Source organism: Phyllostomus discolor, chromosome 13 (assembly GCF_004126475.2).
Source record: "Phyllostomus discolor isolate MPI-MPIP mPhyDis1 chromosome 13, mPhyDis1.pri.v3, whole genome shotgun sequence".
Classification (NCBI taxonomy): Eukaryota; Metazoa; Chordata; class Mammalia; order Chiroptera; family Phyllostomidae; genus Phyllostomus; species Phyllostomus discolor.
In genome coordinates this window covers 39,873,371-39,895,632 of record NC_040915.2, presented here as the reverse complement: position 1 = coordinate 39,895,632, position 22,262 = coordinate 39,873,371, and the positions used below count along the sequence as shown (strand labels likewise).

General features: G+C 68.4%; 1 protein-coding gene across 3 annotated transcripts in view; it reads right to left on the bottom strand.

Annotated features, from left to right (window-relative positions):
* Nucleotides 1-1,055: 1,055 nt before the first annotated feature.
* Nucleotides 1,056-22,262, bottom strand: part of CARD11 (caspase recruitment domain family member 11) — a 70,327-nt gene continuing 49,120 nt past the window's right edge. For 2 of the 3 annotated variants that reach the window (XM_028527267.2, XM_036013855.1), the window contains exons 6-25: nucleotides 21,448-21,627; nucleotides 20,464-20,616; nucleotides 20,057-20,182; nucleotides 19,304-19,501; nucleotides 17,607-17,783; nucleotides 16,831-16,882; nucleotides 15,220-15,302; nucleotides 14,076-14,176; nucleotides 13,093-13,145; nucleotides 12,012-12,144; nucleotides 11,414-11,615; nucleotides 11,023-11,149; nucleotides 8,655-8,895; nucleotides 8,021-8,117; nucleotides 7,779-7,874; nucleotides 6,243-6,378; nucleotides 5,235-5,414; nucleotides 4,265-4,389; nucleotides 2,828-2,943; nucleotides 1,057-1,592 (exon numbers count right to left, since the gene is read on the bottom strand). In XM_028527267.2, coding sequence (XP_028383068.2) covers nucleotides 1,388-1,592; nucleotides 2,828-2,943; nucleotides 4,265-4,389; nucleotides 5,235-5,414; nucleotides 6,243-6,378; nucleotides 7,779-7,874; nucleotides 8,021-8,117; nucleotides 8,655-8,895; nucleotides 11,023-11,149; nucleotides 11,414-11,615; nucleotides 12,012-12,144; nucleotides 13,093-13,145; nucleotides 14,076-14,176; nucleotides 15,220-15,302; nucleotides 16,831-16,882; nucleotides 17,607-17,783; nucleotides 19,304-19,501; nucleotides 20,057-20,182; nucleotides 20,464-20,616; nucleotides 21,448-21,627 — 2,781 coding nt within the window. In that variant the 3' untranslated portion in view covers nucleotides 1,057-1,387. Of the gene's footprint in view, nucleotides 1,593-2,827; nucleotides 2,944-4,264; nucleotides 4,390-5,234; nucleotides 5,415-6,242; nucleotides 6,379-7,778; nucleotides 7,875-8,020; nucleotides 8,118-8,654; nucleotides 8,896-11,022; nucleotides 11,150-11,413; nucleotides 11,616-12,011; nucleotides 12,145-13,092; nucleotides 13,146-14,075; nucleotides 14,177-15,219; nucleotides 15,303-16,830; nucleotides 16,883-17,606; nucleotides 17,784-19,303; nucleotides 19,502-20,056; nucleotides 20,183-20,463; nucleotides 20,617-21,447; nucleotides 21,628-22,262 lie in introns of all 3 variants that reach the window. The other variant, XM_036013856.1, reaches the window with a different exon arrangement.

Genomic DNA, 22,262 nt, shown 5'->3' with positions numbered 1-22,262 from the left:
TTCCATGCCACCACCCTCTGCATGGGGTGTCCACCTTCGGGGGCACCCAAAGACCCGGGATGGCTGCTGGAGCGCCAGCCATCAGGCCTGTATTCCAGACCAGGAGCTGGAGGAAGGCTGCTGGTCGGTGTTGTCTCTCCCCCAAACTTGACCTTTACATTTGCTTGACTGCCCTAGCTGCAAGGGAGGCGGGGAGCCATGACCTTCTAGCTTAGTTCCCCAGAAATGATGAAAATCGGGGTTCTGTTAGGAAAGAAAGGGAAGGCAGATATTGGGTTGTCAGCTACCGGGTGCACCCACAGTTCCTGCAAACACACGGGCCTGGGTGCAGACCCCAGCCCACCGCCTACCGACTGCCGGACACCCAGCCTGGGGCCAGGCTGGAGCTGGGCCCCGCTGGGCACGCACTCACACTCTGTGTCAGGAAGGTCCGGGAGAGCAGCGGTTCCAGAGCCCACAGAGCCTCTGCTCTCTGCGGTGGACGGAAGCTCGGCTTTCTTGCCACCCCCGCCCCCGCCCACTCACGGGCAGTGGGGGCGCACGCAGCCAGGGCCTCACCCCGCAGGCTCCCCCCCAGCCCGGCTGAAGAGTGAAAGGAGGGGGCTGCAGGTGGGACCGCTGCCCAGAGACAGAGGACGCGGGCCGCAGAGCTGAGTCAGGGGCGCCCGGCCCCAGGGCTGGCGGCAGCGTGGGCAGGGGTTGGGCGGGGGGGGCTGCAGGGGCACGGACGGCGAGGCCTCCCCGCATGGGCCTGTCCCAGGGCGGCTGTGACGGCTCGTTCACATCAGGGCGCATCTTAGTCACGAGCCCCAACCCACGAGTTGGGGGGCCACCCCACTGTCTCCCGACTCAGCACGGGGCCCTACCCGAGCAGGCGGGGGGCGGTCTGCAGTCTGGGAAGAGACGAGGGCTGCGAACCACCCCATTAGAGAGATGGTTGGAGATAAGGAAGTGGAGAAATTTTAATGCAAGGAAAACCATGGCGCGGTGCACGCCCCCTTCCCCCGGGCACGTGCGCCCCGTGCGTCCCCAGCGCAGGCAGGCCGGCGGCACGCCTGCCCAGCGCTCACATTCAACGGCTGCTCCGCTCCGGGGGCCGCCGGCCTCGGCCCGGCTCTGTGTCCCGAGTGGGGCCCTGCCTCCCGCTGCGGCCAGCGGCGCCGGACCAGTGAGCGGGGTCAGCCCCGGCAGGAGGAGCTGCCAGGCGTCTCCCGAGACGCCTGACCCCCAGGGCTCCCCGGAGGGGGCTCTGACTGGGCGGGACGGAGCCCCCAGGCCGGGGCGGCTCTGCGGGCCACACGGTGGCCCTCGCCCCCGCAGCACTACCCGGCGGGGGTGGGGGGCCGGACACCCCGCCCGAGTCCCGCTCGGACTCGGGGCGCCCGCCTCATAGCTGGTCCTCGTCCACCCAGACGGTCTTGCGCTGCTCCTCGCCGATCTTGTCCTTGATGACGCGCAGCAGCTCCTCCACGCCGCCCCACATGTCGGTCTCCACGGTGGCGTACAGGCACGGCAGGGCCTCCAGCTCCTTCTCCTTGAGCCTGCACAGGCGCAAGAACTCCTCCTCCGTCTCTGGCCGGGGCAGCATCTTCCTGTGGGCACAGGGCGGGGCTGCAGGCTGGTCCCCGGGGGGCCGCTGTCCTGCTCGGCCACTCCCTCCCCTCCCCTCCTCGGGCCACCCCGCTGACCACCCTTCCCTGGGCTGCTTCCCCACAGTGGCCCCCCTTCCAGCACTCGGCACCCCGAGCCCTCTCTTCTGTCCATTACAGAAACCCCAAGAGGTGGGGATTTAAAAAAAACAACTTTCTCTTTACCTTTTAACTGTGGCAAACTACACATAAAATACAAGTTGCTGTCCTAACCGTGTCGAAGCGTGCAGTTGAGGGGCAGGTGCATTTCCATGGCAGCGCAGCCGTCCCCACCACCGTCTCCAGACCTTTCTCATCGTCCCACACTGGGGCCCTGTCCCCAGTAAACTCTCGTCGCCCTGCACCCCCGGCACCCCCCTCCTACTTCCGGTCCCCGTGAATCTGACTGCTCCTCTAGGGGCCCGGTGGAAGTGGGGTCACACGGTTTCGTCCTTCTGTGTCTGGGTGATTTCCCTGGCACACAGTGGGTCCCCTGTTACTTCAGTTCCCCCCGTGTGCTACGTGTCGGCATTTCCTGCCCTTGGAGGCTGACCGACAGCCCAGCGTATCAACGGGCCTGTTTCGCTCGTCTATCCGTCTGTCAAGGGACACTTGGGCGGCTCTGGCGAGCAGCACAGGGGTGGGGGCGCCTGCCCGAGTCCCTGTGTTGTTCGGTCCTCGGGGTCAGGCTGGTGGCGGGGGGCTGGCTGGGTCCCGTGCCGACCCTGCGGCCCTCTTTGAGGAGCCTGCCCCCAGACCCCGCAGCGGCCACGCCACGTCCTGTGCCCGCCCTGCCCGCCCACGCCGGCTTCTGGGCTGGGCCCGGCCATCCTGCCGGGATGGAGGGGTTTGGGTCTCATCTGCTCACTCCTGGGTCCCCTAGGTCCCGGCACGAAGCAGGCGCTCCGTCAACATTAGGTGACAGAAGGAAGCAGCCTCAGCCCTCAGTCTTGTTTATTGTGGTGAGCGAGCAGACCCGGGGTCAGGGTGCAGGATGCCGTGCACGGGTGGGGCCCCAACCTCAGAGTCCTCTGCCATCGGCCCCCACAGCCCAGCCTTCCACACGTCTCGAGGCCTTGCACGAGGTCCCAACCGGACCTTTCCTGGCGGCCCACCACGCCGGCTGTCCTGGGCGGCCAGCATGGGAGAAGAGGGGGTGCTCTAGGGCGCTGCTGGGGCGGGGGGGCTTGGAGCCCTACCTGAACTTCTTGATGTTCTTCTCCGACACCCGGATGAACAGCACGATGGGGTAGATCCTGGACCGGATCAGCTCCCGGGTGCAGCCGATCCCGGCCTCCAGCAGGCAGTGCTTGTTCTGCGGGGGCGGGGCGGCGGTCAGCAGTGGGCCCGCCCTGCTCCGGCAGCCGGGGCCGGGGCCCGGGGCACGGGCAGGCTGAGCGCCGGGAGCGCTGCCGTTGACCTGGGGAACAACCCCCTGGCGACACCCGGCCTCTCAGGACGAGGCCCCGCGCATGCCACCCTGGGTCCCCGCTGCTGCGCAGAGCCGGGCGCCCGGCCGGGGCAGACCCACAGCATGGAAGGGTCTAATAAACGTGGCATCGGTGTCGAGGACACCTGCCGCTCTCCGCGGCCTGAGAAGGCGTCCTCGGTCCCGGGCAAGGGGCAGGGGATGCACGAGAGGGGAGGTGGCTGGAGGTTCCTGGGGGTGCCTGCCAGGAACCCGAGAGGTGCCTGGGGGTGCCTTCCCTGGGCCGGCGAGCTCAGCGTCTCTGAACGGGGACGCCCCCTGCCTGGCTGGAGGTGCCACTTCAGAAAGAAGCAACCTTTGCATTGGAACAGAGCACGGATGTGGGAAACGGCAGGCGCTCCCAGGCTGGCAGCGCAGCCAGTCCCAAAAGCAAACATGCTGGGGGGCTCTCCAGGTCCCGGCGCCCCCTGGTTCCGTCTGTCCATCAGTCCGTCCGTCCGTCTGTCACCGCCCCCGCCCCCTCCAGCGCAGCACCTCCCGGCCTGCGAACAGGCACGTCTGTTGGACGGCATCGCGGTCCCAGTGGACGGGACCTCGGCTCCCACCCTTGCGCCATCGTCCAGCCAGTCCACCGGCCAAACTCCCCACCCGACCTCAGCACCACACGGCTGAAGGCGGGTGGCTCCGCCCGGGCTTCTGTCTGAGTGAGTGGCCTGGCCGGGAGGGTGCCGGGGTGACCGGCAGCTGGACGGCAAATGTGGAGTCCCTGGCCGCCCCCAAGGTCGCTGCCCAAGGTCGGGAGCTGTGCGTGCACGTCCCCCAGCCCCAGCAGACTCTACATCGCATGCCGCCACCACCACCCTTCTGACGCTCCGGGTCCCCTCATTTGTCCCCCAAACACGACATCGGCCACCCCCGTGCTCCCCCCGGCTCTCAGCCTGACACGCCGGCCCTGGGGTCACGGCCAGGCACCCCCGTCCCTGCACAGCACACGCACGGGGACGTGGGCACTGGGAAGAGCCGGCAGAAACGGCAGGTTTCAGAGCGCGAGGCCAGAGCAGGGGCGAGGGGGCGGGGAGGGGCAGGGAAACGGGGAGCCCCGCCCACGGGAGGGGAGAGCCCGGAGGCATCCCGCGCTGGCCCCTGGCCACCCAGAGAGGGCCAGCCGGGCAGGCGCCCCCGTTCAGCCCCAGCCCCGCCCCCGCACCTTGGCCGCCACAGCCTCAATGTGGGCGGGCACGATGCACTCGAAGGTGTTGGGGTTCTTCTCCCGCGAGTAGATGATGGTCTGCGACTTCTGCTTCCGCAGGAACTCGTCCCTCGTGACGACGTCTGCGGGGGGCGGGCGCGGGGTGACTCGGGGCGACTGTCCGGTTCGCACCCCGGTCTTCCACTCCGGGCTGGACGGAACCCCCCGTCCCCATCCCCATCCCCTTCTGCCGTGTTTGAATAAACCCCGTCTCCCGCGGCAGACCACGAGGCCCCTCGGGGGTGTGGACACTCCTCCCTCCCGGCAGCGCACGGACAGCTGGGCAGTGCACACTCCTGGTCTGGCCTCTCAGCAACGAGGCTCCCTGGCCAAGTAGCTCGGGCACCGTGCTGCAGTGCCCATCAGCAGCTGCCTAGCGTGGAGGGTTTCCTGCTCCACCCACCCATCCACCCATCCACCCATCTACTCACCCACCCACTCACCCATCATCCACCCATCCACCTACCCACCCACCCACCCATCTATCCATCCATCAGGGCACCGACCCATCTATCCATGGATTCATCCATTCACCTACAACCCACCCATCCACCCATCGCTGCCCCCTGCCACAGGGGGATGCAGAAGCCCCCAGGGACCGGGTGGCCTGCCTCCCACGTAAGGGCCCCGAGTGGAGACCCCACTTGGAGTTTCCTGGCGGGTTCTGTGACCCCCACCCACCGCGCTCAGTGGGAACCGGGAAGGGAAGGCTGCTGCCCTGGCTCCGGGCCACCGGGAACCGGGAGAGGCGGGCACAGGCACGCAGACCCCCCCCCCCCGTCCACACCGGGCCGGGAGGGGGCACTGCCACTCCGCCGCCCTCCGGCCGCCCCCGAGCCCCGGGAGGTGGTGTGGCCGGCCCAGGCGCGGGCTCGGAGGGCTCCTGGGGTGTGCAGGGTGCGGGGTGTGGGGTGCGGGGCGCGCTCACCGGGCTTGCACATGGTGAACTCCATGGCGCCCCCCGAGTTGAGCAGCTTCTGCACCAGCGCCTTGGCCAGCATGGTGGGCGTGAAGAGCACCGGCCGGCGGCGTGCACAGTGGACGGCGCGCACCAGGCTGTAGGGGACCAGGCTGAAGTTCTTGCTGAGCTCGCTCTCGGGGTCCAGCTCTGGGGGGGGGGGGGGGACACGGAAGGGCCGGCTGTGACACCGCGGCCTGCCTGGCCCCGGGGGCGGGCAGGAAGCCCTGGGTGCCCTTTGGCCCCACGGAGGCTTGCTGGGGAGCTTTCTGGGGAGAACGGAAACGGGGGGCTGGCTCTGGAGGATGGCTGCTGACGGCGAGGCCGTGGGGCCCAGGACGCCCCTGGACCACCCAGGAAGTGGCCGTGGGCCGGGCCCTGCCTCTCGATGCTCCGTGCCCAGAGGGCTGTGGTGGCAGAAGGTGGACAAGGAGCAGGTCACGGACTCTGTCCCTTCGGATGGTGCTGAGCTCTGGGGAAGCGGCTTGGAGCAGGGGGGTCGGGGCTGGCCGCTCAGAGGAGGGGCCTGGGCAGGGAGGGAGCCGGAGCAGCCCTGGTCCGGGCACAGGGAGGGCAGACACTGGGCAGCGAGGCGACAGTGGGAGCCCCCCAAGGGCAGGGCCGGCCGGGTGGGGCTGGGGGCTTACTCCAGGAGCCCCGGGAAGCCACCAGGGACAGAGACGGGGAGGGGGCAGGGCCTCCTTCCCAGCTTCCCACCCTCCGTGGCTGCGGCGTGGGAGCCCCGGGTGCCGGGACTCAAACCAAGTGCAGCAGGTGTTCGTCAGGGTGAGCTTGGCAGCCCCCTCCCCCACACCCCCGCCCGCAGCTGAGGCCAGGCAGATCCTCCCTGGGCGGCACCCCCATGGGGAGGGAGCAGACGCCCCAGCCCCCCTTTGCGGGACCCCTGAGACCGCCGGGCCTCTGCGGGGGGGGGGGGGGGGGGGGCGGGGGGAGGGAGGCAGACGGTCAGTGCCCTACCTTCCTGCCGGTCGGTCAGGAGCTTGGTGGCGTCCAGCGAGGGCCGGGCCAGGCCCCCCCGCGGGCTCCCCGGCACGATGCGCACCCGCTCGTTGCTGTTCATCCTCTTGTACTTGTTCTCCGACCTGCTCACGAACTGGGGGACAGCGGGGTGGGGGCGGCTGTGGTCCCCGCTCTCGTGTCCAGCCCGGCCGAGCTGCCTCAGCCCCCGGGAAAACACAAGGGCACCTGGCAGGCCTGAGGGGCCTTTATGTCCGGGTGTCATCAGCCCACCCAGTGGACAGGCGCCCACCCCCTGCCTCTCCCAGGCCTGGAGCCCCGGGTACTGGTGCTGAGTGGGGCTCCACGGTTCCTCCTGCAGCCCCAACGGCGTTCTGGGGGGACCTAGGCGTGCGGCCCCACAGGCACGTGGGGACTGGGGGTGCCCAGCTGCTGCAGGCCCTGGCCGGGAGCCTCGTTGGCAGCACAGCCCAGATGGCCCTCCGGGTGGGTGTGGGCAGGACGTCACCCCCCAGGGCCCCGCTCTCTGCACCCCCTGGCCTGCTCCCCCCTGCCCTGCTCCCCTTGGTGCTGCTCGGGCAGCGCCGACCACTTCCGAGATTCAGCGGCGAGTCCCGGGGGTGGGGAGGGCTGCGGGGTTCTCGCCGTACTCCTCGGGCTGCCCTGCGGCCAACGGCCCTCGGGTGTCAGCGGGTCTCACTCGAGGGTGACAGTACGTGCTCTGGTGCAGTGCTGCCCGCAGGCCGCTCAGACCGCCCTGGGGTTCCCTTCTGCCGCCTGTTCGCGTCTGCCTGGGCTCTGGGGCCACACCGCGTCCCTGGGTTTCCTGTGTCCCCACATCAGGATGGGGCCGTGGGGAGACACACCAGCTCCCCGGGACCTCGTTAGCACAGGAACACGCTCATGGGGCCATGTCTCAACACGACACCCTCAGCTTTCCTCCCCCAGGGACAGGCGAGACAGCCAGGTCGGACGCCTGCCCAGGGTTTGTGTCAAATCACTTCTTGCTACCAGTCACTACGCTACCACTCAGTTTTCCTTGGGAAACAATCTATGACAAAAACAGTCCTTTCAGAACTAAGTCCAAGGGAAAAGTAGTTTGGTCCCAAAGAGCTGACACGTTTTGGTGGTTAGAGAAAATATGAAGGCTCTGCTGGGTTTCCCTTTTCTCCTGGGCTGCCGGGATGCTCAGAGGTAAATTCCATTCTCAGTTTGAGGGTCTAGAGGAAGCAGATGGCTGAAATATTCACTTTCATTTCCTGACACAGGGTTTCTGGGCTTTCTGTTAGCATTTTCTCAGCTGGGTTACGTTGCCTTTAGCGGTAAGCACCCTCAGATCTGTTATGAGAGCGGGGTCTGCCTCGAACCAGTGCAGAGACTGTCTCCCGACCCGTCGCTGTGAGGATGAACCTCTGGGTTCATCCCAGAGGGAGGTGACGCTCTGCTGTTGCTGGGATACGGCCCCTGTTCCCGGAGGGAGGGGACAGGCCACTGTGGCGGGAGTGGGCGAGTCCGCTGGCGCTGGGCGGGCCTTACCTGCAGGAGCTGGCCGAAGAAGAAGCTCGCTCTGGAGAGGCGGGGGCTGACTCGCGGGTCACTGGTGGAGAGCGGTTCTTCGGGCTGCAGGGTGTTCTGGAATCAGTCCGCCCCCCGTTAGATCCGCGGGCTTGGCAGGACACGTGAGCTCCCCCGAGCACCAGAGCCGTGTCCCCCTGGGATCAACGGCCCCCCTCTGGGATCCCTCCGGAGACCAGGAGGGCAGGCCGCTGGCGACCTACCCTGAGTGCCCGCAGGGTGTGGTGGGCAGTGTCCGCCTCCTCCCGGCTGCCCCGGTGCATCAGGCGCTGCAGCTTGACCAGGAGGAGCTGCTGGGCTCTGGGGAGGTGAGAGGGGCGGGGCCTCAGGGCTGGGAGGTGAGAGGGGGCGGAGCCTCAGGGCTGGGCGAGGGCGGGGCCTCAGGGCTGGGAGGTGTGCGGGGGCGGAGCCTCAGGGCGGGGAGGTGCGAGGGGGCGGAGCCTCAGGGCGGGGAGGTGAGAGGGGGCTCCCAGCGGAGGACGCAGCGCCACCCGGCCCCCAGTGCTATCGGAGTGGTGCTGAGGCAAAGTCACTCGGGGAACTTCGGCGCTGAGCCTCAGTTTCCTCATCTGGAGGCTGGGTGTCCCGAGGTTGCCTGCCCTCGAGGGGCTGGCTGAGCAGCCGGAGTTTCTAGGTGCTTCACTGACACCTGTGCGTTTATCCAGGGGACAGGCTGGCGCTCGGCCCCTGGCGGCTGCCCGGCTGCCCCGGAATGACCGACAGGGGGCGCGCTGGGATTTAGGGAGACAGCAACACGCCCGCCTGGGGGGGGGGGGGGGTGGGACTGGGCCTCGCTGTTCAACAGGCAAAGGAGCCGGCGTGAGCCCCCGGCCTCACCGGCTGTAGCTGGGGATGGTGCCCACGTCCAGGTCGTGGTCCGTGAAGGGGTCGACCCGCGCGCACAGCCACTCGTGCCTGTCCTGGTACATGGTGTCCCGAATGTGCACGACGTCGTCGCACTTGAGGGACATGGAGCAGGCGTCCAGCTGGCTGGAGATGTTCAGGTTCAGGCGGATGTAGAAGGAGTCGCCGGAGGTGATGAGGCCGTCCTCCATGTCCTTCAGCAGCTTCCGGTACCCTGCGGGGGGGGGGGGGGGGGGGCGGGCGGGGCTGCAGAGACGCTCCCGGGGCACGCACACCCGCCCACTCGGTGCCGCCGCCGCCGCCCCCAGCAACACGCCCCACCCCACCCCACCCCACCCGTGGGGTCCCTCTGGGAGCCGGCGGCCAGGGAATGAGTAGCTGGGTCATCTATAGGTTTCCCTCATGGTCCTGGCTGCCAGGGAGCTCAGAGCTAAATTCTGTGCCACGTTGCGACAAATCCGGCATCTCCACCACAGTCTCCACGTGTCCCCCGCCATCACGCGGTGCTAGTGTTTTTACTGGATTTCTTCCCTGCGGGCCGTGCGAAACGTGCACGCAGCGAACAGCATCATTCTCAAGGCTTCAGCTGGACGCCCGTGCAGGAATGGATACCAGTGGGCAAGCACCACCCAGAGCCCTGGCTCCTGTGCCTTCTCCACCAACACCCTCTGTGGGGAACCGCGGTCCTGCCTGCGACCGGCAGACCAGCCGCGCCCCACTGCACACTCGTGGGAGCAAACGGCACGTGCTTGTCCCCGGCTGGCTTCTCTCGGCTTCAGCGTCGTGCCTGTGAGAGCCACTTACAGTGCGGCTACAAAGCAGCACCGTGCTTTTTCATCGCCGCGCACTATTCCACCTGGTGCTGATTTCTCCTTTCTCTTGTGTGCACACGGGCGCTGTCTCGGGCCGCTGCTGTGCTATCAACCTTGTTACGAATGTCTCCAGTGGACACATGTATGCACTTCTCTTGGATGCAGGCACAGAAGTGGACCGATCAGGTCACTGACCGTGCACGTTTGGCTCGGACAGACACGGCCAGGGGGTTTCTGAAGTGGCAGGACCACAGCATGTGTCGTTTTAACCTAATGTAACATTGTTGCTCTTCAGCCTGAAGTTTCACAAATCCCTTTGGAAGGGAGCAGGCAGGGCACGGACCGTGAATAGAGTTAATGCCGCAGAATGCAGAATGCCTGTGACATGATCCGTAATGTCGGCCCCTTGGTCAGCCCGTGTGCAGGGGACCCCATGAACACAGCGACGCAGTCCCGACAGCCAGGCCCGGAAATCGCTAGAGGAACGTCTGCCCCGCCCATGCTGCGACGTGTGAGCCGCAGGGTGGTCCAGTCGGATTCTGGTCAGAACGGGGGACTCCTGGTCAGTCCCTGCCCCCCGCCGGGGTGCGTGAATGCCAGCTGCTGTCTGAACTCTCCGCCGCCCGGGAGGAGAGACCTACAGACCTGGGCCTGCCGGAGAGAGCCTTTCCTTCACTGAATCCCAGACCGCGGGGCTATCCCGCTGCACAACTCTGGGGGGCACTGCCCGGGGGCTTCCTGCTCGGCTGAGGAGCCAGGCCCGGGAGAGAGGGGGAGGAGGGGGCCCTGGTTTGGGTTCGGAGCACCACCCCCACCCCCCGCACCGACCGGGGTTGGGGGCAGGCGGGCGGCAGCGGGGAAGGGCTGGAGGAAAGCGGCTATTTATGCTCTGTTGAAACATTCATGAGCCCGGTGGTTAAAAATAAGACCAGCTGCAGAGACAATCATGCAGGAAACGACCGGGAGGTGAGGACGAGCACTCGGGCGGTGCGGAACGGCAGACCGAGCTCAGTGCCCGCTGCTTGGGCGTCCTGGCCAAGCAAGGAGGCTGGGGGTAGCTGTCGGGGGCCAGGCCGGTGTGCGCAGCGGGGGGCGGGCTGTTGTGGGTCCAGGCGCCATGGTGCAGGGCCGGCTCTCAGTGTGGCCCCACAGCCCTGCTCGTTCCACAGCGGCCCCCCAGGGCCTACGCTGGCCTCGGGGCTGGGAAGCCCCACAGAGGAAGCCAGTGTCCACCTGGCCTGGCCAGGAGGAGGAGGAGCCGGACCTGGCAGGGAGCCCTGGCCTCCCCTGTCCGGGTCCAGCAGCCGCCGTGTGGCTGGGCCTGCGGGCTCCACCGTGAGCCAGGCAGGTGCGTCTGTGTGTGCACTCATGTCCGCCTGCCCTTCCCTGCCCACCAGCCCCGTCAGGTCCTCCCGACGGGGCTGGGCCCGGCCTCTTCCTCCCATGGAACCCCGGGGAGGCCAGGGCCCCCCTCCGCCCCGGGGGCCCTGCAGGCGGTGGCCGAGCGCGGGAGAGCCTGGCGGCCGTACCTTCCTGGTTGACCTTGTAGTGCAGGGTGACAGGGCCGCTGCACCTCTGGACGGTCCAGTGCGCCTCCTCCTTGGTGCAGGTGTCCAAGGGCACACTCTGCCTCTCGCCCTTGATGCAGCCTTCCAGCTAGGGGTCAACGACAGGCCGTTCCCTCAGGGGCTCCTCGGCCGGCAGGGCGGCTCCCCACAGAAATAAGGGCTGTCTCCCCGCACTGGCCCGCTCAGCGCCGCGGAGAGCCAACCGCACCCCACTTCACCGGCTCCGCTGCCTCCTGCCCACCCCCCGGGGCACCTGAATGTGCACACACAGACCCACAGGGGCCCGGCTGGTGCAGTGGGGGTGGGGTCTGCCCCCCAAGCCACCGCCCCGGCCCCGGCCCCGGCCCCTCACCAGCAGCAGCTGCAGGCCCTCGTGCAGGCCGGCCTTCTCTGCCTGCGAGCCCGGCTTGACCGCGTGCACGAAGCTGCCGCTCGCGTTGCCCCCGAGCAGGGTGAGCTGGGAGGGGAGGCTGTCGCCGCTCAGCGTGGCGTGCTGCACCGAGGGCCCGGGGCCCCGCACGTGTCCCCCTGAGGTGACCGACGGCCGGAAGGGTCTGGGTCAGGAAACGGAACGGGAGTTGGCAGCCGGACCCCGGACACCTAGGTCCCTCCCGGCCGACCAGAGGGCGCAGGCTCCGGGGCCGCCGGGTGCTCAGGGTGCTGTCACTGTGAGGGAGCTGGCGGGGGGGGCCCTGCTGTGCAGACTCGGTGGGGAGCTGGGCCACCTCCACCCGGCTGGCGGCCCCCCCAGGCCAGTCCCCTTCCTCCCGGGGCCTGATCCGGGGCAGGGGAAGTGATTTCTGATGTGGGGATGCTGGGGTTCCTGGACTGCACTTCTAGATGTCAGGGGTGACGGGGCAGGTTCCCTTCGGGGGGGACGTAGGGAGTGAATGCCCTTCACCCCAACTCCACCCCGCCCCCCTTGGTCCCCTTTCCCGAGACCACAGCACCTTTCCAGGGAGAACTTCCTGAACATGAGGTTGACCTGCTCCAGCTCGTAGGCGTCCAGGCTCTCGGACTGGTGGGAGGAGGAGGAGGAGTGGATGGAGGGGGGGCCGAAGGAGGACCGCTCGTGACTGTCGTCTGCAAAGGAACGGGGACCCCTCAGGAGCCGGGAGCAGCAGGCGGGGCCGCGAGGGTGGGCGCCGGGTCCCTCCTGGGGAATCCTTCCCCTGGGCGAGGGAGCCTGGGGAAGGGGCCGCATCATCGGTCAGCGCCCCGGAGGCCCCCGGAGGCCGAGGGTCCAGTCCCTGCCCGAAGGAGCCCCTTCAAAGGGAGCTCACCAGTGCCAGGCACCTGTGCCAGGGCCCCGAGAGGCGAGGCCTGGGGGCTGGACCTGGCCCCGCGGCTGTGAGGGGCGACGCTGGTGCAGCGCACGCTCTCGCCCCGGAGACTGAGCCGCACACACGGCTCTCTGGGCAGCCGTCTGGCCCAGGCGACACCCCGGCTCCCACCAGCTCTGTCCCGGCAGCTGGTCCAGGACCTGCCCTCGGTCTGCCTGGTGGTCGCCTGCCCCGGACCTCCTTCCAGGGGGCGGGAAAACCCTTTAACTGCCGCCCACCTCAATCCCTGACTCCCTTCCCCACTCCTACTTGTCCTGCACGGGATGGTTAACCACTTCATAAACGGATAATCCTTAAGGGGTCTCCCAGCTTCCGGCCACCTTCTACCCAACGGGCCTTCCTCTAAGATAGTTTCTTCCTGCAAAGTCGCTGGGGGTCCGTCAGACCGGGCCAGGCGACCGAGCTTTCCTCTCTCAAAAACCCAAACGGGCCCTGACCAGTGTGCAGCGGCCGGTGGTCCCCGGCGCCCACGACTCCAAGGACAGGTCCCCCGGGTGCCTCTGGCCCCAGGGCGAGGCCGAGTTCTGTGAGCGCAAACAGCACCTGAGCACTGCTCTCAGAATCCATCCCACGGGTTCCTGAGGACCTACTGTGCGCAGGGCTCCAGCCAGGCGAGCCCTGCCCTGGCTGGAGGTCAGGTGGCCATGGCCCCTGCACACCTGCGGTCTCAGGGCGGCCGGGCACCTACCGTCCAGGTCTAAGGCATCGAACCCCACACTGTCGTTGTCCTCTTCCACGGCGCTGCAAGACAGAGGGGAGGAGCGGGAGAGCTCGTGAGTGTGAGCTCTGTGCACCTGGCGGTGTGCGCGGGAGCTCCAGGGAGGGGGAGCTTCTGGAATGCTCCGGCTTTGGGTCTTCGAGGGCCGGGTGGACGGAGAGGATGGTTGGCAGGAGGGGAAACGGCGACGGGCCCAGGGCGGGCCGGATGAGGCTGCACGCCATTGGTGGGGGGTTGGGGGCTGGGCCTCCCTGGCAGAGGCCTGACTAGCAGGCGGGCAGAGTCCCCGACGTGCTCCTTGCTCCCGCCACTCTCCCTTCCTGTGACACAGCGGACCCAAGGTCCTCAGGGGGCAGGGGGGAGACTCAGCTGGGCCACACTGTGTGAGGGCCCGGCGCCCTCTGCCAGGCCGGGCCGGGAGCCGGGAGCCAGCGTGATCCGAGTGGATCGAGTGTGGTTCTCACCACAGAGCCACCAGGCCTGAGCCAGGCGCCGGGCAGGACCAGAGACGTGGGTCCCACCCCACCTGCTGCTCCGTGCTGGCGGCCCTTCCGGAACCACCCGCGATCTCAGACTCGGAGGGCAGAGAGCCAAACATGGAGACACCTGAGGCCCAGGTGCGCTTCTCCCGTGGCTTTGCTTGTTGGGGGCGCTGGTAGCCTCTAAGAGGTGAGGAAGGGGGACAGGGAGCCGGGGCTGCGGCCACGCACAGGGTCTCTCTCTCTCTGGAGGAAAAAGCTGGGCCCTGAGCCACGGGACGAAAGACCCCGATTTCTGGGTGGCCTGGGGGGGCAGTGGGGCAGGTCTGCCCTTCGAGAGCCGGCTGGGTGGCCCTGGGAGAGCTGTGCCCCCTGCTCCCAGCCTCCGCCCCCTCGTCTGCAGAGCAGGCGCCATGCCGCCCCCCTCCGCAGGCGCCCGGGACCAGCAGGGGGTGAGCGCGGAGGGGCACCCACCTCCGGTGGGGCGCGTCCTCCTTGTAGCGCCGGACGATGGAGTCGTTTCCCGGGGGCTCGGCCGTGATGGACATGATGCTGGACCGGCTGCGGTGCGGCTGCTGCGGGCGCACACGCGGGGGCGTTACGGGGAGCCCGCATCAGACGTCCGTGCCCCCGCGGGCGTCAACGTCATACACACACGGGGGCTAAATGTGACTCGGCCTAGGCCCCCTCCCTGTCCCGAGGCGGGAGTGGGGCTGCAGGGCCTCAGAGGGGACCTTGCCGGGGTGGCCCAGCTTGGTGCACACCGCTCGCATGGGGGGTGGGGGAGGGGAGGATGCCAGGGCAGTGGGTGGGGGATGGCCGAGGGGGCGCCTTATACCCCGCACAGACTGAGCGCCACTCCCCCCCCCTGCACTGCCTGTGGGCCCCTGCTCTAAAGCAGATGGAGACCCTCGGGCCTGGTGTGTGTGTGTGTGGGTGGGGGGGGGCAGGGGGGATGCTTTCAAACCAGGCCTGCTGGCTTCTGGCAAGGGCTGCCTTCAAGGAGAGCCTGGATTTGCCACCCCCACCCCACCCCCAGCTGCCATGAGACAGGCGTCATCGGTTATCGAATCTCCAGGGTCTGCTTTTGGACGCGGAGCTGACAGGCTTCTCAGGGCTTCCCCTGGGGTTAGAACCACGACTCCCCAGCCGTCTGCTGCTGCCTGGCTGGGGGAGCGGCACTGAGTGGGCGCTGAGACCCTGGCTGGCCCGGCCCAGGTGGGCTCGCCAGGAGGTGGGGGGCGTAGGGCTGGAAGAGGGGGCACCAAGCCTTTGCTCAGGGGTGTCTGGGGCCCCAGCTGCTTGGCCCCCCACCCGCAGGGCTGCCAGCGCTGCCGGGGGCTGAGGAGTCGCGGCAGAATCTCCACAGCCGGTGCAGCGCGCTGCAGCCCCCGGGAGCCCCGTCGCTTCCTCCCACCGAGTGTCAAATTGAGAGAGGAGGAGGCCAGAAGGTGTAAATACATCAGGAGGCCTGGAAACATCTTTAAATAAACATAAGGAGGACTCCGGCTGCAGCCCCGGAAGGGGGTGGCATGGCCTCGGGCTGGCTGGTGCAGGAGAGCGGGGAGCAGGCTGGGGGGCTGGGTCGGAGGGGGAGGGGAGGCGGGGCCGTGCTTACCATCTTGGGGAAGGAGTTTGTGATGGGCAGGGATCGGGCCGAGCTGGGGCTGGCGTCCGTGCCTTCTTCCTCCTGACCCCTCCCTGTCCTCACGGTGGGGCGAGGCGGAGCGGGAAAGAGGAGGGGACCGGGCATTGAGTGCCCCTTCAGCACGAGTGTAGGGGGTGCCTGTCCTGCCTGGGTGGCCCCGCCCCTTTCTCCCACGGGGGCCTGCTCTCTCTTGTTGCCCCTTCCCACTGGAGTCTCCTGGGAGGGGGGAGCCCGGTCTCCTCCACCAACACGTCCCTGCCCCCCGAGGGGCCCGGGGCCCTCAGTCAAGGCCTGGACCAGCCCTCTCCAGGACCTGGAATGTCCCTCCCATCACCCCAGGGGCTGGGGCCGATGGGGCACCTCCCTTCCCTTCCGGGCTCTCCGGGGCCCTGTCCTGCCGCAGAGGAGTGGCCGGCAGTCCCATCTGGGTCCCCACCCTGTGCTGGGCACGGGCACACAGACAGCTGGGTGCACGCACACTCTCCTACGGGCTTCTCAAGGAGGTGAACCAAAAGGTGCCCTTCTTGGCCCCCCGCACCTGGCGCTGGGGGCCACTAAGGTGTGGTGAGCGGCCAAGGAACTCCTTGCTTGCTCTGCGCATGCCCCCCGCACCCCCCCCCCCCCCCCCAGGCCCTTCTCACTGCCCTCCTGGTGGGAAAGGTCCTGAGACGGTGGATCTGGCCGTGAGGGAATGAGCAGGTGCCTGCCCACCCACCCTCCACCAGGCCCCAGGAGAACAGACTCCAGCGCAGCCTGGGACCCCCACTGCCCGCCCTCCGCACCGCCCCTCCGAGGGACGGGTCCCCGCCCTCAGGCCTATCTGTCTGTCCTGCAGCCTCGGCCGCCGTTCCCAGCGGGGGCTGCTCCGGGCTCTGCACCCTGTCTCTGCTCCCGGCCCTGTCCGGGGTGGGGGGCCCTTCTGGAGGCCCCGAAACTCTCCCTTGTCCAGGCCCCGCCTAAACGTCCGCTCCCTGACAGGCTCCTCTCCAGCCTCCCTCCTCCCAAGTCTCCTCCGGGCGTCCGAAGCACCTCCCACCGCTCCCCGATGGCCCTGGGCACGTGGGCTCCGGGAGCGTCTACCTGGGCCTGCTGGTACCTGGCACACAGTAGGTGCTTGGTTCACCTGGAGAACCCTGGCCAGCCAGTCACCACTCCTGGGCCACGGTGAGGACCGTGAGAGGAATTCTGCAGACAGTGTGTCTCGGGGGACCAGGGGTGGGGCTGGGCCCGGGCTCCGGGAGGCGGGCAGAGCCTCCCTCCAGCTGATGAGCCGGGGCCAGACACCCGAGTTCAGCTGCAGCCCTGAGGGCTCCGGACGCACCCCAGGGAGAGGCGGTGGGCGGGGGCACCATAGACGTGACCTGGCGGTGGTGGCAGCTCCTACCCTTGCAGTGACGGTGACATCAGCTCCTCTCACTGGGGACGCCCCACCGCCTGGGGCCCCCGGGCCCCCGCCCCCGGGTTCCCCCACAGGAGAGAGCGCCACCGTGGGTGCAGCGGATGGACAGACGGAGAGCCCAGAGTGACAGGCGAGAGAGTGACGGACGGAGAGCCCAGAGTGACAGCCGGCGTCTCACTGACCTTGAAAATCTGACGCTCGCTTCAGGCTGATGGGGGACTTGGCTCTCTGCAGCTGAAGGGGGGGGCAGGGGACACAAATCAAACCAGGCCCAAGACACATGTCACCAGAGCGGCGGAGGCACACACACGGAAACGAGCCCGCACTGCTGGGTCACGGGAGGCGCACGGTGTGCGGCTCAGCGGCTCGGCTCCGCAGCCGGCGTGACAGCTGCCGGCACAGACAGGCCGTCCCTCGGGAGGCTGAGGCTCGGATGGGACGGGCCCGAGGTGGCAGGGAGGGGGGTGCACGCGGGACGGCCAGGCCGCGCAGGACGGTGCCCGGCATTTTCAGGAAAGGACGGGGACCGGGCCACGTGTGACACCCTGCAGGGTCCCCTGCTGGCCTCCGACCCGCTGCCTCTGGCTCCACGGGTGCAGGGGGACGGCGGGGGGTCACGGCCCCCTCTCGTTAGATCGCCTCATTGCCTCACTCACTCACTCACTCACTCACGCGTCCCCTCCCCGCCCAGAGCCAGCTCTGGGCCACCGAGCACGCCGGACACCAGGCGAGGTCAACACTCGAGAAGCGCGGGGCTTGCCCACAGCACCCAGCTGGTCGACACACAGACGGGGCTGGAAACACCACTTCTCTCTCTCTCTCTCTTACTCTCTCTCTGTCTGTCCGTCTGTCTCTCTCTCTCTGACCACATTTAGAAAAACGAGGCGACTGGCCACAGCACAGGGGGAGTGAGTGTGGGCACAGTGCCCACCCGCGGGTCCCCGGCCCCCACAGGTACCTGGATGCCCTTCAGGTTCATCCTGCGCTTGGGCGGGTGGTAGGGCAGGAAGTATCTGCTGTCTTCCGGCGAGTCCTCTGAGGTGGAGGAGTCGTCGGCTTCCTGGCCGTTGGTCCGGGGTCCGGCGTCCCCGAAGTTCTGGGCGATGATGGTCACCGGCAGGTTCCTGGGCAGGCTCTGGAGACCCGGAGAGGGCAGCGCCGTGAGGGAGGGCGAGCAGCAGCCACCGGCCGGCGAAATCGCTCTGCGCTGGGGCCGGCGCCGCACAGGGCCCCTGAGCTCGGAGCTCAGGACGGCCCGCGCTCCCTCCCTGGGCCCGAGTCTCCCTGGATGCCAGGGCTGTCTTCCAGCTCGGCCCCCTCTCTGCCTCAGGCCCACTTGTCCCGTCCGCCCCCGGCCAGGGAGCAGCAGGGAAGGCACGGCCACCCACTGGTCTGGCCACCGGCCTGCCCCGACTTCCAGCCCCAGCCCAGGCTACAAGCATGGAAGTACCACCGAGTGACAGACTGAGGATGAAACCATGCCGGGCACCGCCCTCCTGGTCTGTGTATGTCGCCTGAGGGGTGAGGGGTGAAAGTGTGGCGTGGTGTGACGTCTGCCGGCCCCCAGAGTCCCCCCCTAGCACCCTCGGGCCGCACGGCCTCCACAGCCAGAGCTCCCGGCCTCACCTCCCGCACAAACCCCCTCTCGGTCCCAGAGCCACGGGCAGGCGGGTCCTTGACTGCAGGCCACTGGGCTCCCTCTCACCACCCCCGCCAGGTGTGTCCCCTGCCTGTCCCTACCGCCCCCTCCGCGGCGACAAGACCGCCAGTCGTGGCTGCTGACAGCATGCCGTGGGGGCCACACCCCCGGGCCTTTGCTCCCGCTGTCCCCGAGGCCCCGCCACTCCCGGCCCCAGGTGCTGGACGCCTTCCCGGAGCTTCTGCTTCAGCCCGAAGTGCTCAACAGGTGGAGGGTGCAACACAGAAGGCCCAGCCCAGGACTGGACACTCCAGCCAAAGCCGGGAGGAGGGCGGGGCCTGGCTGGGGGAGGCCGGGTGGGGGAGGGCAGCGCTCCCAGTGGGAGCCTGGGGGCTGGTACTCAGGGGTGTCTCCTGGAGAAAGACCCCGGGCAGCCGGAGTGGAAGCCGCCTCCCCGGGGCCACGTGCCCCTTCCCTGGATTGCCTCCTAGGGCCAGGTGAGTGCTCCCGGGGGCAGGGGTGGATCTGGTCCCAGTCTCCCCAGGCCGCCAGCTGGTGGTGCCCTCAGGCGAGCCACCCTGGCTCCCTCCCTCCCTCGGTGGATGAGAACGTCACTGGGCCTCGCAGGGTGATGGTCCCTTGCGTTAGACAAGCTCTTGCGTGGGAGCTCCCACTGCACCTGCAGCCCACTGCGCGGGGACCCACAGGTGCAGCACCGCCCCCTGCTCACAGGGCCCCGCCCTGGCGCGCACTCTGACCTCTACCCCGCCCACGAGGACAGGCACTAACTGGCAGGGGCAGGCGTCTCAGACCTGGTGGTCGTCCAGGCGGCGTGGGCAACCCCCAGTGCAGACCAAGGGGGTGAGGCTACTGGGTGGACAGCCCAGCCCCGGTTGCACCCGCGGTTTCCGACCTCGGCACTAAGGGCTCTACTCCTCGCTAACAGACGCGCGGGAGTTCAAGGGCGGGCCGTGCGGGGGGTGGGGCGGGGCAGGAGCCCCCCCAGGCGGCCCCACCTGGTCCAGGCTGCCGCTGTCGCGGGACAGGCGCCGCAGCTTGCTCTCCAGGTTGACGATGCAGGCCTCCCGGCGGACCATCTCGATCCTCATCTCGTCGATCTTCTCCTCCAGCTCGCGGATCTGCTTGCGGTACTTGTCCTTCTCGATCAGGCACTGCGAGTACTGCGTCTGCGCCTCGTCCCGGGAGTGGAAGGCCTGCGGGCGGGGCCGCTCGGTTCCTTACCCCGGCCCCCACCCCACCCCCACCCCCGACTTCTGCTTCCCAGCCCCCGCACCCGGCACCCTGCGTGTCGCCCCGGCTCTCCCTCCGCCCCAGCGTCTGGGCGACAGGCGCTCCCTTCCCCCTCGGTCCGCGCCCCAGCCGCCCCCTGGCGCCCGCCCCTGCTCCCAGCCCGGCGCTGTCCCTACTGTCGCCACTAGGCGGTGCTGGCAGGATCCCCGTTTACGGAGGAGGGCGCGGAGGCCGCCAGCGTGCGCACGTGCCCGCAGTCACAGCCGGTGTGACAGGGCCAGAGCGCAGCTGCCCTGCTGTAGGGACCGGGCATTTAAGGCCCTGCCCTGCCCCCTCGGCCCCGCAGCACCCAACGGTCTCTGAATGCCTTCCGTGGGAGCCTGTCTTTGGAATGGAAACCAGGGAGCCAGATCGGGGGTGACTTTGGCGAAGCCTGGAGGCTGGGCGTGGCCTGCGGGTGCCCCAGCATCAGTCCCGACTGCCCTCAGCCGCACCCCCATGCGGGCCGGCGGACCCACCTGGTCGCGCTCCCGCTCCACCTCCTCCAGCTGCAGCATGACCGTGTTCATGCGGTGCTTGTACATCTCGCAGTCCTTCCCCAGCGTCGAGCACTTCAGCTCCAGGTCTTCCCTCTCCTCCAGGTACTGCGGGCGCGGCGGGGACACGGGGAGAGGTCACCGCACCCGCCGAGCCCCGGCTAGGGCAGGCCGGCCTGTCCCAGGGTCGGCTCTGCGGCCAGCAGCCCCCAGGGCGGTAGGCCAGCCCGTGAGCTGAGACCTGCTGCAGACCTGCTGGGTGGGGGGGACTGCAGTGGGGGCCCGTGCAGACACCTATGACGCTGGACAGTGGACATGGAGGGGGTCTACCCCAGGGGTCGGGAGGGGAGTGCGGGGTCGGGGTGGCCCCATGGCCCGCGGGCCCCCACCTTGTCTCGCAGCTCCTCGGCCTGGCGGACCTCCTCCTGCAGGTTGTAGATCTTGTTGACCAGCTCCTGCCGGTCCTCCAGGGCCTCCTTGCGGTCATGCTCCAGGATGTCCAGGATGGCCTTGTCCGAGTCCGGCAGGCTGCGCTTCCCGGCCTGGGGGGGGGGGCGGGAGGGGGACACGGCAGTGGGGGGGGAGAAGGCAGTGGGCACACAGCCAGCAGCAGCACTGGGAGGCCAGAAGGTTTCGTGCCAGCAAAGCAGAGACATGCATCCGTCTCTCGGGTCCGTAAGCAGCGTCTTATTTAGGAATCCACCGCCCGGGCAGCAGCACAGCCCGGCCTGTGCTTGGGAATGCCCCGAGGCCCCTTGCTCGCGCATCCCCCCCACGCCCCCAAGCTCCATCAGAGCCCAGCAGAGCGGCTCCTCCACACGCTTCCTGGTGATAACGAGGGCAGGGCTGATCTGCCTTCTGGAAGCTTCCCCTGAAATGGCGACGATCTGGGCCGGTGAGCCCGGGCTCCCGCAGCCTCCGCGCTGTGTCAGCGCCTCTGGGACCGGGCTATGGGGCTGCCGGGCCCAGGGGTGGTTCTGGAGGGGGGGCACGGCTGCTTTTTTCCCTTCCCTTAATGTCTGTACCCTGGGGTGCCACTCCACAGTGGTTTCCTCTGTCCCCACCGCAACTCCGTGATGACAGAGGCAGGGAGGCCCTGGACGTTTCACTGAACCACACAGGGCTGGTGCCTGGGTTTGTTGGGATCTTTAAGGACCAGCAGGCAGCCTCTCCGGCGCCCTCCCCGCTCATGGCGCCCGGGCACCGATGTCCCAGGGAGTGGTTTCCGTGGAGTGTGTCGGTTCAGGGAGCCCTGCTCCGGCATCATGTCACACAGTGTCACGTGTCCGAGAAGCGGGGGGCCTGGTCACCTGCCGCGTGCAGAGGAGGGGGCCGAGGTCCTGCAGTGTCCCCCGCCCACGCCCTGCCCTCACCTGTATGATCGACTGCAGCTCCTGGATCTTGGTCTTCAGCATCTCGTTCTCCCGCTCCAGCTCCAGCACCTGCTCCCTCTTGGGCCGGTTCTCGATGTCGTTCTTCAGCTTCAGGGACTGGTTCCTCTCCAGCTTGCACTCCTCCTCCATCTTGTTCAGCCGGTGCTTCAGCTGGTCGATCTGGGGCACCCCAGAGCACCGGGGGGGGGAGGCGGTTGGCGGGGGACACCCAGGAGAGGCAACGTCCCTCCCGGTCCCCCGGAGCTTTAAAGGGCATGACCGGCCCCCCTCTGTCCTTCCAGGGGGGTGGCCGGGAAGGGCTCGGAGAAACCTGTCCCAGCATCAGAAGCCACCTCCTCCGGGGTGGCGGCGGGCTCCTGGTTCGTTCACTGAGACCAGTCTCAAGGGCCTCTCCGTCCCCTGGGAAATTCCCAGGTAGCTCTGCGGGCTGAGACGGGTTACGGAGGGGGATAAAGGGTCCCCAGCTGGTGTCCCCGAGGTGTGCCATTCGTCGCGGTGCCCCTTTGTGATGGGTTTCCCACTCCGGTCCCCTGAGCCCCAGGGTCCCCGGGAGAGCCGCAGTGCTAGGAGTGGGAGCGAGGACACGGCCAAGGGCTCCGGGCCCACTCTGACTCCGCCCCCCTGTCCCCCCAGAGCGGCCCCGCTGGTGCGGGCTTGTCCCCTTGGGTTTCATGCCAGGCTTCATCAGAGCCCCCGGCGACCCTGCTGCAAGGCCACCTCGAGGCCCTCTGGAGTCTAAGCTGATGGGCTCTCTGGTCCGAAGGACCTGCAGGCGGCGGGCAGGGCATCTGACC